General features: G+C 44.5%; 3 protein-coding genes across 3 annotated transcripts; 2 read left to right on the forward strand and 1 right to left on the reverse strand.

The window, feature by feature from the left end:
- Positions 1-7617: 7617 nt before the first annotated feature.
- MELLADRAFT_86152 (uncharacterized protein) lies at positions 7618-9503 on the reverse strand (the record flags this gene model as incomplete). The annotated part of the gene is made up of 8 exons (XM_007409896.1): positions 7618-7918; positions 7980-8138; positions 8191-8291; positions 8358-8510; positions 8575-8958; positions 9012-9090; positions 9175-9239; positions 9390-9503. 8 exons carry the CDS (start codon positions 9501-9503, stop codon positions 7618-7620), a joined length of 1356 nt encoding a protein of 451 aa, XP_007409958.1.
- A 3056-nt stretch (positions 9504-12559) lies between these two features.
- MELLADRAFT_28382 (uncharacterized protein) lies at positions 12560-13421 on the forward strand (the record flags this gene model as incomplete). Its single annotated transcript, XM_007409662.1, has 2 exons — positions 12560-13262; positions 13360-13421. Coding segments are annotated over 2 exons (765 nt in total), but the record flags the coding sequence as incomplete, so codon positions are not given.
- Positions 13422-15159: 1738 nt separating this feature from the next.
- On the forward strand, positions 15160-16025 carry MELLADRAFT_35933 (uncharacterized protein; the record flags this gene model as incomplete). The annotated part of the gene is made up of 2 exons (XM_007409663.1): positions 15160-15531; positions 15594-16025. The coding sequence occupies 2 exons, from the start codon at positions 15160-15162 to the stop codon at positions 16023-16025; spliced, it is 804 nt and encodes a 267-aa protein (XP_007409725.1).
- Positions 16026-16144: the final 119 nt, after the last annotated feature.

The following is a 16144-nucleotide window of genomic DNA, read 5'->3' on the forward strand; positions in this document are numbered from 1 at the left end:
TATTGTGGTGCAATATTGATTGAGCTCGAGGGGAGAAATAGTTCAAGGTACTGATGGCGTTCGAAAATGATGATCTGATCCGCTTATGATGGATTCAGATGGTTCCTATGGCTCTTTTCGTGATATTGTACTTTCAAACTTAGTACGAAGACCACGGCTTGATTCGGTTTGCCAGGAGTGGGTGGATTGTAGCATCCGCGTTGTTTCAGCAAGAGGGAAAAGCTCAGCGGTTGAAGGGATACAAGACTTGACAAGGGATTGATAACCCCCTTTCTTGTTTGAGACACAGACGGGTAGATGCTCTTATTCAACCATTTCTTGGCCAACAAAGGGGCGCTCAACGGCACAACTCATCCTGTCAGTCAAAAAGTGAGTAAAACTCTTGCAAACTCGTATCAAAATTCTCTGTGTGTGCACGTCGACGTGCTTGAAGAAGCCAGACACGGTGCTTCGCACTGCTTAAGAGTCTACCAGTATAGTCTGCCCGAGTGAAGTTGCACGTGGTCGTGTCGTTGACTGACAATGGGATTTTGAGAGCCAAGTGTGCGGTACTACCATTGAGCAGTAGTAAGAAAGCTATCCCAGACGACGCTACCGCTACGAATGGCAAACTGTGGGTGTTGCAATAGTTGAGACAGGTGTTAAGTAAGTAGGTCTTCCCAGATCCTCCCGGTCCATCCACGAAGAGCATTGTGCCAGACTGCGAAAGAATTGAATCCTCTATGGTCGAAAAGATGGCGGTTTGCTCCGGTGTCAACGTAGAAATAGCGCACTGGAGAGCATCAAGAGTGAGTGGTGCAGCTATAATGTCCTCTTCGTCGACAGTCCCCCCACCAATTTCATAGAGCAGCTGCAGATCCACATTTGCCAGGCCCACGTCTTCGAGAGTTTTTCCCATCGCTAGGACACAAGACTCCATCAAGGAGAGACCATAATTGTGTAGTTGAGCACTATTTGGCTTCAGAGTAGGAGCGACCAATGCTAGCTGATATTCACAATCGTCGCATAAGTCGTCTATATGCTCTTCCCACAGTTTAATTGGGTTAGCCGGCGGGCTGTGAACTAAAATCAATGCGAATATGTCGCGCAGCTGGCGGCCTGTTTTCCATGCGGCAGCCTCTGTTAAGCAGGCATCGAAGTGTGTGTCAGATAGCAGCAATCCAAGAGCATCAGCTGCACTTCGGTAGGTATGGTGAATGATGCCATGGACAGTCCTCAGGTCCTGGAAAGACGTTGGTCCTCGGATCGACGTCAAAAGCAATTGAAGATAGTACCGTTCACCGTGACTGGGGGATGCGAAGTGTAATCGACTGACTGCAATTGTATTGTTAATGCGACGGAGCCATGTCTTTTGTGGCTTGCACCACCAATAGTAAGTCGGCAAATCGCTGTAAAGAAGAGAAGAGACAGGTATTTCCGTCTTCTCGATCAACCCTCCAGCGCTGCAGAGGACAAAGAACTCCGAGAGTGTTGTTTTCCGTGCTTGGCCCGAATCCACCTGGTTGCGCAAAGTTTTGGTATTGTGAAAGTAGACGACGTTAAAGTCCTCCAAGTGTACCATTAAGCGAGTGATGGAGGGGTATCGGCCTGATAAGGAGTATTTGTAAAGCCTCCAAATAGCTATGGAGACCAGATGAGTCAGTACCGGACTAAGTGAATTAAGAGATTCGAAACGAACCTTCTGGTGATGCCAACGTACGCCCATCTACGAAGTCATTTGGTTCATTTTCCACCTCGAGGCTGACAACGCTACGATCATGCCCCTTTGATATGTACTTGTAGAGGTACTTGATGGACTTCATTCCAAGGGTTACTTCAACATTTATATGGCATTGGAATTTTAGTAAAAGGAAGGCATTATATGGCACCACATCTCGATTTGTGTATCTATAACCATTTTTGAGAAAAAAACGTCCATCATCTGGTCGGCGGTAGCTAGGATAGGCTTCTTCGGCGATGACAGTATTAGGAGAGAACTCTTTGGGGTAACCATACTTGCACTTAAAGCCGTTCCAGCAAGCTTTTCCTTCGTAACAGGGCCCATGGAGCATGTACTGTGTTACATGCTCGAACAAATCCGGCGAAACCTCGGGATCGGGAAGAACGGCAGAAACAGCAAGGTCGACCGCGGCTGGGGTTCGTGGGGCTGACGACGGGTCGTTGATGAGCACAGCATGGTCGTGTGGGTTTCCACGCTTCTGGAATTCGACGGTGTGAACATAGGAAATGTTGTTACCTAGCCTTTCGCGTTCGAAGATGTCTTCATGTAATTCTTGCAATTTGAGTTGATACACGCGAGCCACCAGGTCTGGGCGGTCGTCTGATGTCTGGCCTGGCAATAGTGCATCTGTGATCTCCGGCCACTTGGGGTTAGCAGTCATTGTGACAAAGAAACTCGGGGGTCCGTAAGCTTTGACTAAGGCCATAGCGTCATGGTACAGTTCATGCATCGCTTGAGGCCCTCCGATAAAGGTCGACGGGAGTATAATCCTTTTACCAACTGTCAAGTCATTGTTGTTTAACGCTTCAGTCGCACCAGTGTAAAGTGCGGCCCGAATCTTCTTCTGGTTCATCTTGTAGTATTTCATCCGAGCATTCTCCACACACACATACATATCTACAATGTATTCCTGCAACAATCGTCCTCCGCGCAGAATCGGGGAGAAGACACCAGACCTAGTGAAGAGCGTATATGCAGCCCATTCTAAGTTAGAAACTTTTCCATTGAGTCCTGTAGGAATGAATAGTTAGCTCCGGCGTTGATCAGTGGAGTGTAGAAGACGTACGCCTGGTGTTAAGATGCCGGTAGTGTTCGTCCCAGCCGTGGGATCCGAACATGAAGAATATGGGATAGCGCAAAGAAAAGTAATTAGTATTCAGATCCGAAATACGCCGGAGTGGCCCATCTTGTAGCCTGAGAATAATGTCACGATCCTTGGAACCAATGTCGCCATCACCAGCTATAACAGCCGCGACTTCATTGCAAGTCGGGAAGTTGTATTGGTTGGGATTGCGCCCATTAATCGGCATGGACTTAATTTTGATGGTTTTGACGGGAGTTGAATCCAAGACTTCTTCTGCTGACTTGTACAGCTTGGCAAAGGGGTTATGGCGGTAGAGGAAGTCCTGAAACGTCTTAATAATGTTGGGGTCGAGACCACCACCGGAGCGCTGGTTGCGATTCATGGCTTCTTCGTCGCCTTGATCCCCATACATAAAAATTTGAGCAAATTTTCGAGGCACACCTGGCGTTGGTAGAAGTGATCCAATTCGGTGGGTTAGCCTGCCTACAATCTTGTACGTCCAAGAACCGCCGTTCCCGGCGACACTAACGTCCTGCTTAGTCCCAGTAGATGCCCATGACAAAGAGTTGTTGTAACGACGAATGTCCTGCCGGAAGTCTTTTGAGACTGGGCAAATGGTCAGCCGCTGTACGTTTAGCGGAGATGTGAAAAATTACTACGGTCCTGGTCAGTTAAAAGACGCTTGACAAATTCCGGTGTCAATGTATTTTCATGGTCAGTGCTGGGTAGTTTAACAGCTCCTTGTTGACAGCAAGCGGCGTAAATTGGGGGAGGATGTGGAAAGCAATTCCTATGATCACGTCTTAATCTCATATCATTTTTTTTATTATTACATTAGATCAACTCACAACAGAAAAAAGAAAAGATCCATAAATCACACTCTTCAATTTTTATCAAGGCATGTGGACTCAAGACAAATAATCAAAATCATCATTTCAATTCAAATTATCACTATATGGATCTTGTTATTCTCAATGAACATCAATCTTACATTCAAAATGGTATATTTTATACAGACATAGAAGTTCAAATAAAAACAATACATACAAAAAAGATAAATAAATGAGATACATACATACCTTGGAAAAAAAAAAGAGGGTCAAAAATTGAAAATGTCAACATTGATGTTACACAAATAAGATTAGAATTGATGAATCAAGAATGAAAACTCACCTAGTAGATTAATCAATCCCCAAACAGTTGATCTACAAGAAAGAAGTCAAGAATCGAAATTGGAATCTATGCAGCTATGAACTAACATTAAAGCAAGTCAGGAGAAAGTGGAGAAGTCAGTTTAAATGATGCAACAGAATAGAAGGAACAAAAAAACTTACCTAAATGATCAAGAAGTCGAAATTAAAATTGAAGTCAAGAGAGTTGAAAATTGATTAAGAAGGCCTACAATCAAATTTAAATGAATTAATCTTAAACAATTGATGCAAAGTTCAAAATCGAATGACAGACAAATAAAGAAACAATATAACTTGTCATTATTGTGTAAGAGAGTGGAGAAAAATGTTAAGAACAGACCTCAAAATCAAAATCTAGATAGACAAAGATGAAAGAGAAAGTAACAAAAGACTTACAAGATAGATCAGAGCTCAAGATCGAAATTGAATTGAATGTTTATGAAGATTGTAGTTGAAACAGGCTGAGATCGAAATGGAGTTGGTGTAGTTAGAGACTGAATTGATTGATATTGAAGTGAAGGTGGTTAGAGTTGAGTAGTGATCGAGATAGAGGGGTCCTATGGAAGCTTTTGTTTCAACTTATCAAATAGATACCTAGAAGCGAAATGAAAAGGGAATCAAAATTTTAAACAAAGAAGATAAATTTAGTAAACAAGAACAAACAAAGATAAAGAAATGAAAGAACTTACTTAAATGAAGATCAAGATCAAAGGTCAGAATCGAAACTGAATCCATCAATCTATTCATCAGATACAATAAGAATAGAAAAAAAAGGAAACAGAATAGACATTCGATTTTGAGGTCTGAAGTTAAAACTAATGAAAAACTTAATAGAAGGATCGATTTTGAGGGTTTAAATTGAGATAGAGAAAGAGGGTGGTGTCAGTGTTGTGCAAGATGAATAGTAGAAAGAAAGTTAAGAGAGAAAAGACTTACATATTTATCAAGATCTAAATCAAAGATCAGAATCGAAATTGAAACTAAATAGGAATTCGATTTTGAGGTCCAAAGTTAAAACTAATGAAAACAAAGAAAGGAGGTAAAGGAGTCAGTATGAGAACAAACAAAGAAGTGAATGGGAAAAGAAACTTACTTAAATGATGTCAAAATCGAAATCTAAATACATAAAGTCAAGGATGGGATAGTGTAGAAGAAGAGAAAAGAAATCAAACTTACATTGTAAATCGATAGTGTGAAGATCGAGCTGGAGATTGAGGATGGAGTGCGATCGAGAGGTCCAGATCGAAAGAGAGTGGAGGAGGTTGAGGTAGAGGTGGAGACGAGTGAATGAATAAAATAAAACTAAATCGAAAATCGACGGAAATCCAGTTGTGTCGTGACTTACAAGTGAAGTCCGATCGGAGGTAGTAAGTGGAGGTCAAATTGAAATTTCAAAAGAAGAGGGGTCTTGTTCGTTCGTGTGTCTGTGGAAAGAATCGCATCGTTTTCATTCTTTTTTGGGATCCATCGGAGGGATCATCGTGTTTTTTTTGTGTTATTTGCGTATCAGTGTTGATCAAAGAGTGTTCTAAGTTTTTTTTAAAGTGTTCTAGTGTTCTGATTGTCGTATCAGTGTTCGTGTCTGGGTCTAAGTGTTATAATCGTGTCTTCATGTGTCCTTGAGAACGTATCAGTTTTTTTTAGTGTTCTATCAAAGAATTAGAATATCATCTTTAGTTAGTGTGTCCGATTAAATCAAGTTCTTTGAGTATTAAAAGATAAGAAAGATAGATGGAGAAAACATAACCTCTATTGTTGTTTAGATTATCATTTGTAGTGATTAGTGTCTTGAAGAGGATCATTGTGTTTTTTTTTCTTATATTTTCTGTTTGCTGAGCTCGGTCAGAAATCAGTCATCAACTCGTCAGGTTAGATTACAGTTTGAAATTACCTCAGACCGGGTTGAGTCAGGGCTGTAGTTGTTACATTTACAATTTTTACAATTTCACTTTTACATTAAAACTATTTACAATAAAACTCAACATCAACATAGTTTTGTATCACCCTCTCATATAGTGTAGTGTGGGGTACCGTTGGAATCCGCCAGATCTTGCGGATCTTCTAGTGATATTAGAATAGTGTTACGGATTAGATTTGAGAAGGTAGAAATTTGTTAGAGAATTGCTTCCGTGATTTTTTTATTTTTTTGAACTTTTATTTAAAGGTTGAGGGCAGTCTACGACAACCATAGTTTCACCTGTGTGGTTATTCTTTCTGCGCGGTGATTCTTCCCCTCTCCGGCTCAGCCTACGCTACACAGCGTAGGAGTTCTACAACGGCTGTCTTCGTGACGGGCTGTCGCTCCAATTTCCAGTGCAGAGCGCCACAGTACGCACAAGGGTCGTCGCAACGGCCAATGTGAAATGGCAATTCTTGCCCAAAACAGTGCTTAATTGATGCTTCCGTGTTTTCGGAAGCATTTTTGACCGCGAGTCCGTGGTTCACCATGCTGTTCGTGTGTGTCCGTCACGTAATCAGGCTGGGTCAAAGCATCAGGGGATTGTTAGAACGGGACGACAGTGCTCAATAGGACACTACTTCCAGAGACCCAGGTAGGATAAGCAGAAAGACAGTAGAAGCGGTGTGATAAACCGGTAAACGTACATTGAGGCGGTATGTTGTGATTGCAAAGAATTTGAAAGTATTGGAGCAAGTCTATAGCTAGATAAAGTCAATGGCTTCTCGGCTTGCCAGTTATGAAGAGTCGAGTGAGAAAACCTTTGGAGTGCAGAAATGGTGTTGGTAACTGTGTCGGTGAAGTTATCGGTCAATAAGAATAGATGCGAATGAAGGGTTAATGACTGAGGAAAAGTTGCCTTGGTTTTGATGTGATGACCAGTACTGGCATCGTTGGAGCATTGCGATGGTAGAATGGCTCAAAATGGGCAGGAGCCCAATTGCGCTGCCGGCCTGGTCGAAGTTGAATAGTCTGGTCGAGCGCTGAGCTATCAACCGTGCAGGCAAATTCGTAGGGTACAGCCATTGCTTCGTGATTGTTAACAGGGGTAGTCGGTTCTGGACCAGGATGACCGTGGCGGCGGGCCTAGAGTTATATCGTGAAGGCATTGGTCAGGAATGGAACGGTCCGCTGAGAAGGGTTCGGTCAAGGTACTCTTCCTGGCTAGAGTGTTGGGAAACTTGGGCTGGATGGGTAGAGCACCAGGTGAAGGACTGAGCCCGGTACAGTGGGGCTGGGCCAAACCAGTCATAATATCGATTGACCTAGTCGTCCTGGGTAGGTAAGGACTCTATGCAAGAAGATTCTTAATATAGGACTGGGATCACAGATTGGACTGGATTGCAGGTAACACGCTAGAAAAACTGGGATGTTAAGATTTGGTAAATGCATGGAGAATGATGTTTATGGGCGCGGAGGCTGAGTAACATAGCGCAAGGTTGTACCGACTGGTCTGAAGCGAGTGAAGAAGGTTTGCGAAGTCAATTGTTATGGTGCGGGACTCGATGAAAGGAGACAACCCAAATCTCACACTGCGAACACTATAAACGTTTTGAGTTGCATGATTACACTATGAACAGAACAGGCGGTTATTACAATGAGAGCGAAGTGGGGTGACACGGAGAGATACACAGTAAAGCTATGACGAAGACTACATAGTTATGATCTATTCCTCCATTTCTCCTTCGCTCGCCTGTGAGAGCTCGTCAGCCTCTTCTACGACCTCCTCCTCGAGTACGACTGGTTTTGGTGCAGACTTAGCCTTCTTGGCTTTGCTTGGGGCTGCTCTTTTCGCGGTGGGCTTCTTCACGACAGGTGGAACTGGCGTGGCAGGCCACTCGGCTTCGGATAATAATTCTTCGTCTACCGCGTCTTCCACTTCATCAATAAGAGGGGCAGCTTTGCCTTTACCTTTGCTGATTGTGCGAGGAGGCTTAGTGGCGGCAGCGGCTGGTTTGGCGACGTGTCTAGGAGAGGTAGCCGAGTCAACACACAGTATGAACTGGGGAAGAAGCTGATTCAACTTACTTAGCGGGGGGAGTCCGGCGGCCTGTTACTGGTGGCCAGTGTAGTGGCTCTTCCGGCAGAGGAGCTTTGCGCTTAGCTGCTGATACAGACGGTGTCGAGGACGGAGTAGAAGAAGGTCCGGCAACCGAATTTGCTTGAGTAGAGGGCGTAGCAATGTGCCTGAGAAGCAATGTCAGAATTGGGTGAAGTAGTAAGGGTATGGAAGACTGACTTAGCCGGTCTGACGCGTCCAGCGGGGGTTACATGCCCAGCGGGGTCTGTTTGCTTAGCAGTGATCCCTTCATTGCCAGTGCAAGGACTGACACCAGTGACCTGGGGAACCGATGGGAAGTCAGATGAGTGGATATCTCTCAATATAATAGAGAAAAGATTATGTACCTCAACAATCCAGCGATTATTATCACCGTCCCAGTCGACGATGAAGCCGGAAATGAGGGTCTCCCGGCCAACCTGAACCAAATTTTGGCTTTTCTCCATGTTGCGCGTGGGACGGATGCGGTACTCTATTTTGAAGTACTGGTTCTTGCGAGACTATTCAGAAAGACAAAGGGTAAGTAGGAGCGGACGCAGAAAAGGACGTGGAATAGGACATTACTTGAGGCTGATAATCAATGTGCTTCATGACAAAACACAAGGTCGACTTGGTCTCGTCCTCGTCGGGCATAGTCCATCGGCTGGAGACAACACCAAGACCAGAAAGGGCCGTGTTATTGTGAAGCACACCGGTGAAAGTTTCGCTGGTGCCGACAAAAATCTTGTGTTCGGCCTCATAATACATATTAAAATCAGCAGAGTCTTTCGATGGTAAGAAACGTGCTTTAGTGCAATAGCATTCGCCTTCATGTGGCACTTGAAGAGAGGAGCAGTACGCCGTGAAGTTGCCGTCGTATTCTTTCTTGTTGTCACCGTTCCATCCATTGCAAGTAATGGCAACAGTGCAAGACCGATACAAATAATTGCAATTATCTGAGGGAGGGTGCTGTGAAGTATCATGAGTAGAGGTAGCGTTGAGAGTTGTTTTGCAAGACATACCACTGCACTGTTTTCTACCACACCAGAGACCGTGACAACATGGGATTGCTTAAGTGGGATATTAGAACCAGACATGGGGCTGTGGCGAGGATAAAGAATTAATAAGCGGTGAGAATGAGTTTTGTCAGGTTAATGTGAAAGGGGGCAGTGAAATGATGATCACTTGAAGCGCAATGGGGATAGATGAATGGATAGATGTGGAGATTGAAGTTGGTCAGATAGGGCTACCTTTATAGTATTGTGAGAGTAGAGGAGGTGAGTTATGTGCGCTGGAACGGTTAGTATAATATTACCGGGTTTATTGAGTAGATACAACGGGACCAGACGAAAAAGGAAGGATGAATGTTTGAGCTGGACTGGTAGTCAGAATTGACGAACGTAGAATTCAAGGCGACGACCAAAGTTTTGAAAGGAAGTGTCAGCTGGCGAGGCAGGTGGGGTGGAAGAGAAGGAGGCGTTAGGAGCGTGCAACAGTCGGGAAGCCTGGTCCATTCGATGACGATGAACAGATCGTGAGCAGGAGATGTAGTCACTTGAATCAGACTGGAAAGAAGTCTGATGTAGTATCGGCGGGCTGAGCGATAACGGTGGTGTATATGGGTCGTAGTGGTAGTTAGTATAGAGCTGTAGAGCGTCGGTATAGATCAGTATAGTGTATAGTAGAGGGAAATTAAGGTGACCGGGTATAGGATACAGGCAAGTTTATGAGCTAGGGTAGGTAGTGGCAGTGTACAGTGGCAGTAGGTATATGGTAGCAGGTAAATTAACGCTGAGAGATATATGGTAACAGGTAAATTAACGCTGAGGGTTGGGGATAGTGGGCAAGAACATTTCTTTAAGTATATAGATCACCATGGCTATGCAGGAAAATTTGTGAAGCTGTTAGACAGTAACAGAAGGGGAATGCCTGAGACCCATTTTCCCATCTGGGAGCCCTGAAAGTGTATTCTTATGATGAAGGCAATACAAGCATCCTTCTGGGCTATGTATGATGCCTGGTGCCAGCTCAGAGAGAGGCCAGCAACAGGGAGTATGAAAATACAATGTCTCAAGCCTACCAAACCAAAATGTTTGAAGATTGGGAGAAGTAGAAATCATAAACAAAATCATAATCAATACCTTGGAATGCTCCTTCTCTATGCACAACGCAGTATCCATCTGAGTAAGAAACTATTTGACATACAAAATCATTTGTGCATCCAATATCTTTGAGTGTGTTGAGACCACTGGCACTCATGTGAAGTCTGTAGGTGGAGATCAGCAAAGGAAACTTCTGGCACTCCTCATTAGAATTTATTAACCATTGAAATTGAAAGTGAGATGAAATTTAGATCATTGTGGGTTTGAGCAATTGGTTTTTTTGAAACATTGGAAAGAATGATTGATTTTATGGTTTCAAAACACAATCCTTGATCTCATGAAACTCTTTACCCCTTCTTTCTGTGGGGCAAACACAATTTTAACAGATAGTACCTGGGTATTCCAATTTCTGTAGACTTTTCATTGAAATTAACAACAATTTGAACAAAAATCCTTGAATGGGGCCTTCAGCCCTACAGGGAGTTAGATGCTTGATCCAGTCTGGTTGCTTGTCATGCATGAATTGTAGTACGTACAATCTACAATTGAGCCAAAATGTTGTGCCATTCTATATGGAATAAAACTTGGAATCATGGTATATTTGATAATGCAAGCACTTGATAAGGGTAGCAATTTTGTCAGTCTAAAGCTGGTATAGAGACTAGGTCAGACAATTTGTTGAATACATCATCTTGGAAGAGATCACAACAAGGAGCAAGTTCATGTTCTGCTGATGCCTTCCCAAACATCTCTGAGGTTTCAAGCAAATCATCAAGGACCTTGGAATTCTTCAAGCCTCAATTAATTTACACTTGCTACTCTCAAATTGGTCCGTAAGGTGTTCCCATGACCATTCTCCAAGCATCACCGCCAATGAAGATGGCTTGGATTGGAAGATCCAAGATATCCTTGGATGCAATGTCTGAGTAAATGATCCAAGGCACTCTTTGAGGGCAAAGAAAGCCTTGGATTGATTCCTCTGACACGCAGTCCAAGGGAATGTATACCCAAGGATACCTCACATTTTACAATCCAAGGTATCTTTGCCGGCAGTGCATGTCCAGATGGGTGTCCCATGAGGGAGTGTCACATCAAGGAGATGACTGTTGGAATGCAGGGCAGAATAAGCAGGCCTGGGTTTCAAGACATAAAAAGGTTCTCTCTGTTGACTAGAGTGGAAGCCACAATCACAGTGCTTTATGCAAGGTTTTGCAAGGTTTTCTGAAAAAGCAAACTGACAGGGCAATCTGACTCAATCAACCACCACTGGGACTTACATCCTGACCACTTCTACTGTTGGGCAAGGCAACTTATCCTTGATCCACAGACATGAGGGAATCAGTAGCATCACTAGCCCCTAGGTGTATATAGTCTTCACCTTTACATAATGAAGCAGCCTGGACTCACATTCCATTACCCTTCAAAAAGAAGTCTGAGTGGGTTAAGCCCAAGTTGAGATACATCTTGCACACCAAAATGACACACCCTCCTGGGTAAATATGTGGATTTTTACCATTGTCTTTGATGGATACAATTAACATCTCTAACTGGAAAAATAGTCATCCTTTTGGGTTGGCACATGGGCAGGGTAATTGCAAGAGCATGCGCACTGCATCAATGGGTATTTTTTGGAGAAGGAAGTGACTATCTTGACATGTTGTCCTTTATCTCATCTGTCAGATGACTGCATATATAGGAGGTATTGCGAGTGGTGTCCTCTGAAAATCAAACTGAGTGAATTGCGCATCACTATCAGCTCTGGTTGCGGTATATGGGTTTTCTGGATCATTCGTCAAATATAGTCTTGAACTGTGGAACAAACGACATCCTCTTGTGTTTATCAAGTGGGAAATAAGAGTGAGTCTCTCTCTTGAAATTGAATATTTCATGCGCACGTGCAAAAACTGATCTGAAAGCAACGCTGAATGGAAGGAAATGGCTTCCGAAGTGAGTCGAGCGAGGGGCCTTGACGGTGAAATTGGTTTCGACCGGCGCATCAAGACGAGGTGACAGGGTCGAATAAGCAGGCAGACCTTCAAAATGATCAATCAATGTGCTGACGCTGAGTCCTCCTCGATTCCTCCGCCTCACAAGTTGAACAAGAGTTTGAGTGAGACAGGCCAGAGAATTTGTAAGTTAGGTTTCAGGTATACCCGATGGTTGAGTATCTGATCAATCTGCATCGGGTGTTCATGGGCGTCTTTCACCGTAACCACGAACCAATTTGACGAAATCACATCGACCACCTTACAACTTGACAAAATCTCTTGTCAGCGTAAGTAATCTGACCACAGCTCAATTTGAAGTCGCATTGGTAACACACCTGATTGGTAGACGATTGGTAGGAACGATCAGCTTCTTTCGCACCACAAGAAAGTTAAACGCCAGGTTTGCCTTGAAGCCTCGTCGATATGGGCAGCTCGCTTTCGACCCCAGGCGCATCTTCAAATCCTATTCCAGCTCCTGTCCCGCCGGCTGGCTGTCCGATGCACCAAGCATCGAATGATGCTTCCCCCAGCACATCTCCAGTTTCTAATCAATCCGATGTAAATCCACGGAACAACATGCCATCTCTTTCGCAGGACTTGGCACCTGGACAGACTACTCCTCTTCCCCTCGAACGCACTCGCTCAAGCATACCAAGGACTTTCAGTGATGCACCTGCAACAACCCACGAGTCCGCTTCTGCTTGCCCTATAGCTCATTCAGGTCCCTCGGACACCAAAGACACTTGGGTCTACCCATCTCCTCAGCAGTTTTACAACGCCCTCGTACGAAAGGGATGGGAAACCCCAGTCAACGCCATTCCTGTCATGGTCGACATACACAACTGGATGAACGAAGCAGTCTGGCAAGAAGTCTTACGCTGGGAGCGCCGCTACTTTAACCCAAAGCCATCAACATCTGCCGCTTCTTCTGAAGATACACCCGAAATCTCACTAGCACGATTCCAGGGTCGACCACAGGATTTGTCCCCAAAAGCGCGATATCATATGTTATTAGGCCGTATCTTTCCGAGCTTATACAGCGAAGTCCCCCCGTTTGATCGACACGACTGGATGGTCCGCCGCGAAAGTTGGGGCCCACAGGAGCAGGATAGACTCCATCGATACGTGATTGATTACTATTCTGCAGCAGATGATGAGAATGGAAACCCCGTTTTCCACTTTGGTGCGTTGGTTCTTCTATAGTGTCTTGACTGTCATACCAGACTGCTTTTGTATCTATAGCTTATAATAGATGTTCTGACATTCTATGCTCACAACAGACGTAAGGCCAGCCATCGACGATCTCGATTCACTCGCAGCACGTTTACATGAGTGGGCCCGGGTGAAACGTGCAACGTGGTTGAGCCAAGAACGAGAGACGACCACAAGGGATGCGAAGATTGAAAATTGATTGAGATGAAGAATAGTGCAATGTATATGCTACTGGCCTGCATTATTCATGGAAGCTGATGATTGTAAGTTGAAGTACCGAATCTTTCTCATCAAGCAAACACGCGTCAAATCGACACAGCTACTCAACCGCCAAAAGCACGTAGTCATTTTTTTCTGTTTGCTTTGGCATAAGGTTCTCCTAATATATGTACTTTTTTCAAAAAAAAAACTCACGAGAAACCAAAGAATAAAGGCAGGCAGGAATATTTCGTTGATGTGAAAGTAGCACCCATCTTTTGGTTGAACTCACTTGTCTGCCTAAAGCTCGATATCTCTTGTAGATCGTTCTCATTGAAGTGTATCCCGTGTCTTCACTCAAAATATCCCTCATGATTTATTAATTTTCATCCCTAATCTTCTGACAATACCTCTGAGGTCAGAATGGTGAATGATTCATCGCTGGACTCTCTCACCAATAATCAGCCTCCTCTACGCTGTAATGTGAAAACATATGAGGGGGAGGAAGCCATATTTACAGAACTTCAGAAGCAGTGGGATGGTGATAATCATCGTATTGCACGTTTTAGAATTGTGTAGAGCTTCACCTTGCTTAACATCAGCTTGGAGATATGAATTGTCCAACATTTCTACAAACGGTAGTGCGGCTGTGGATGCCCAGGTGCGGTTTCGCCGCCTTTGGGCCGCGTCAGCTGCCATTCAGAGGGCGAGGCAGGTGCATCCGCAGCTTTCGATGTTTACATGTGCAAGCTCACCCACATGCTAGCCGCTCACTATGATTCGAAACGCACAGTGGCGAAGGTCTCCTGTGCGAAGCGAGACAACCTATCCAACTACAAACACATTTCCAGCTTGACATGGCAAAATTCAAATCAGAGGCACCACGAAAACGTCCACGACATGATCCTCTCGCAGTCCAACTCACTCAAGATGAACTCGGCCCAGGCAAAGTTTCGGCGCTCGGTCGGAGGACCAAAAGAAAGCAGGAGCGAGGTCAAGAGGTCAGTAGGCCTCCCAGCTCGAAAACCCACATGATGGCATGCTTCAGCGAGGAATTTCTCAATACTGATGCTGGTATGTCAACCCGAATCAGGCAGTACTAGACGGCAAAGCCTCCCAGAAGATTCTGGCGATCGCCAAGGAGCAGCAAGATGAAATGGCACACGATTCCTCTGATGAAGATGACGAAGAGGTTCAACTTGAGTGCGTTTCAATGTCATGAACGTCCTTTATGTCCTAATTAGAATGTGATTTATGCAGTGCGCGGCTTGTGGCTCGTCAAGTAGCCAATGGTTTGACCGGGTCCGACGATGAGGAAGAAGAAGAATGGAAGGGCTTCGGTAGTGGTGACGAGGAAGAGGAGGAGTATGAAGAGATTGTAATGATCAACCTCTTCACTAGCTTTTCGGTATATTCTGACCTGATGATCTGCTTGGCTTCAACCACAGGAAATTGATGAAGGAGATCAAGTAATCCTCGACAGTTTTGGACAGGGTGGCTCGCGGAATTTGGCTGACTTGATCATGCAAAAACTAGAGGAACACGAGCAGCTCAATCAGTCTGCTGATAAGGGGAAAGGTCTGTAAAATCCCCATCGGGATAGCTTGATGCGTGCTGATTGCGCCTCGTGTTATGTGGTTGTCGAATATTTAGGTCGTGAGCAAGAGGAGATGTCTGGCGGTCTTGATCCCAAGATTATCGAAGTCTATACCAAAGTAGGACAATTATTATCCCGATACAAATCAGGCCCACTGCCAAAAGCCTTCAAGATTATCCCATCATTGAGAAATTGGTTCCAAATCCTCGAAATCACTCAACCTGAAAGTTGGACACCTCATGCGACCCTTTCTGCTACTCGAATCTTTGCAAGTAACTTGGACCCCAAGCATTGTCAAAAGTTCTATCGCACAATCCTCTATGAACGAGTTAGAGAAGAGATAGGCGAAACGGGTAAACTAACGGTGCAGTTGTACATGGCTCTGAAAAAAGCTATCTATAAACCCGCTGCTTTCTTCAAAGGACTCCTTTTTCCTTTGTGCGAGGTGCGTACTTGCGTCTTGGTTATCTTACTGGTACATCCCTAACGTGTCTGTTTTATGTACAGAGCGGGACGTGTACATTAAAGGAAGCTGTGATCATCGGTTCCGTCTTGACCAAAGTATCCATCCCTGTACTTCATTCGGCGGCGGCGCTCATGAAATTGGCCGACATGGAATATACCGGCCCGACCTCGGTATTCATCCGGGTGCTACTCGACAAAAAGTATGCTCTACCATACAAGGTTGTGGATGCGCTTGTCTTCCATTTCATCCGGTTCAAACGGGAACAGAGGGAACTTCCCGTTCTGTGGCATCAATCTTTCCTCGTGTTTGTCCAGCGATACAAGGCTGATTTGACAGCTGAGCAGAAAGAAGCCCTACTTGACGTGCTTCGGGTCAAGGTACATGCTCAAATTACTCCCGAGATCAGACGTGAAATCGTCCATAGTGTTGCGAGGGGCGAGGAAGTTGAAATGGAGGATGTAGAGATGCTATGATAGATATATGGTTTCATCATTGGTCTATTCCAAACCCGTCCGGCGGCATTTGGGTCTACGATTCAATGTCATCTTTATATACCCGTGTAGGCTTTTTCAGGATGTCTTTGTGATACTCT

Source organism: Melampsora larici-populina (genome assembly GCF_000204055.1).
Source record: "Melampsora larici-populina 98AG31 unplaced genomic scaffold MELLAscaffold_17, whole genome shotgun sequence".
Classification (NCBI taxonomy): domain Eukaryota; kingdom Fungi; phylum Basidiomycota; class Pucciniomycetes; order Pucciniales; family Melampsoraceae; genus Melampsora; species Melampsora laricis-populina.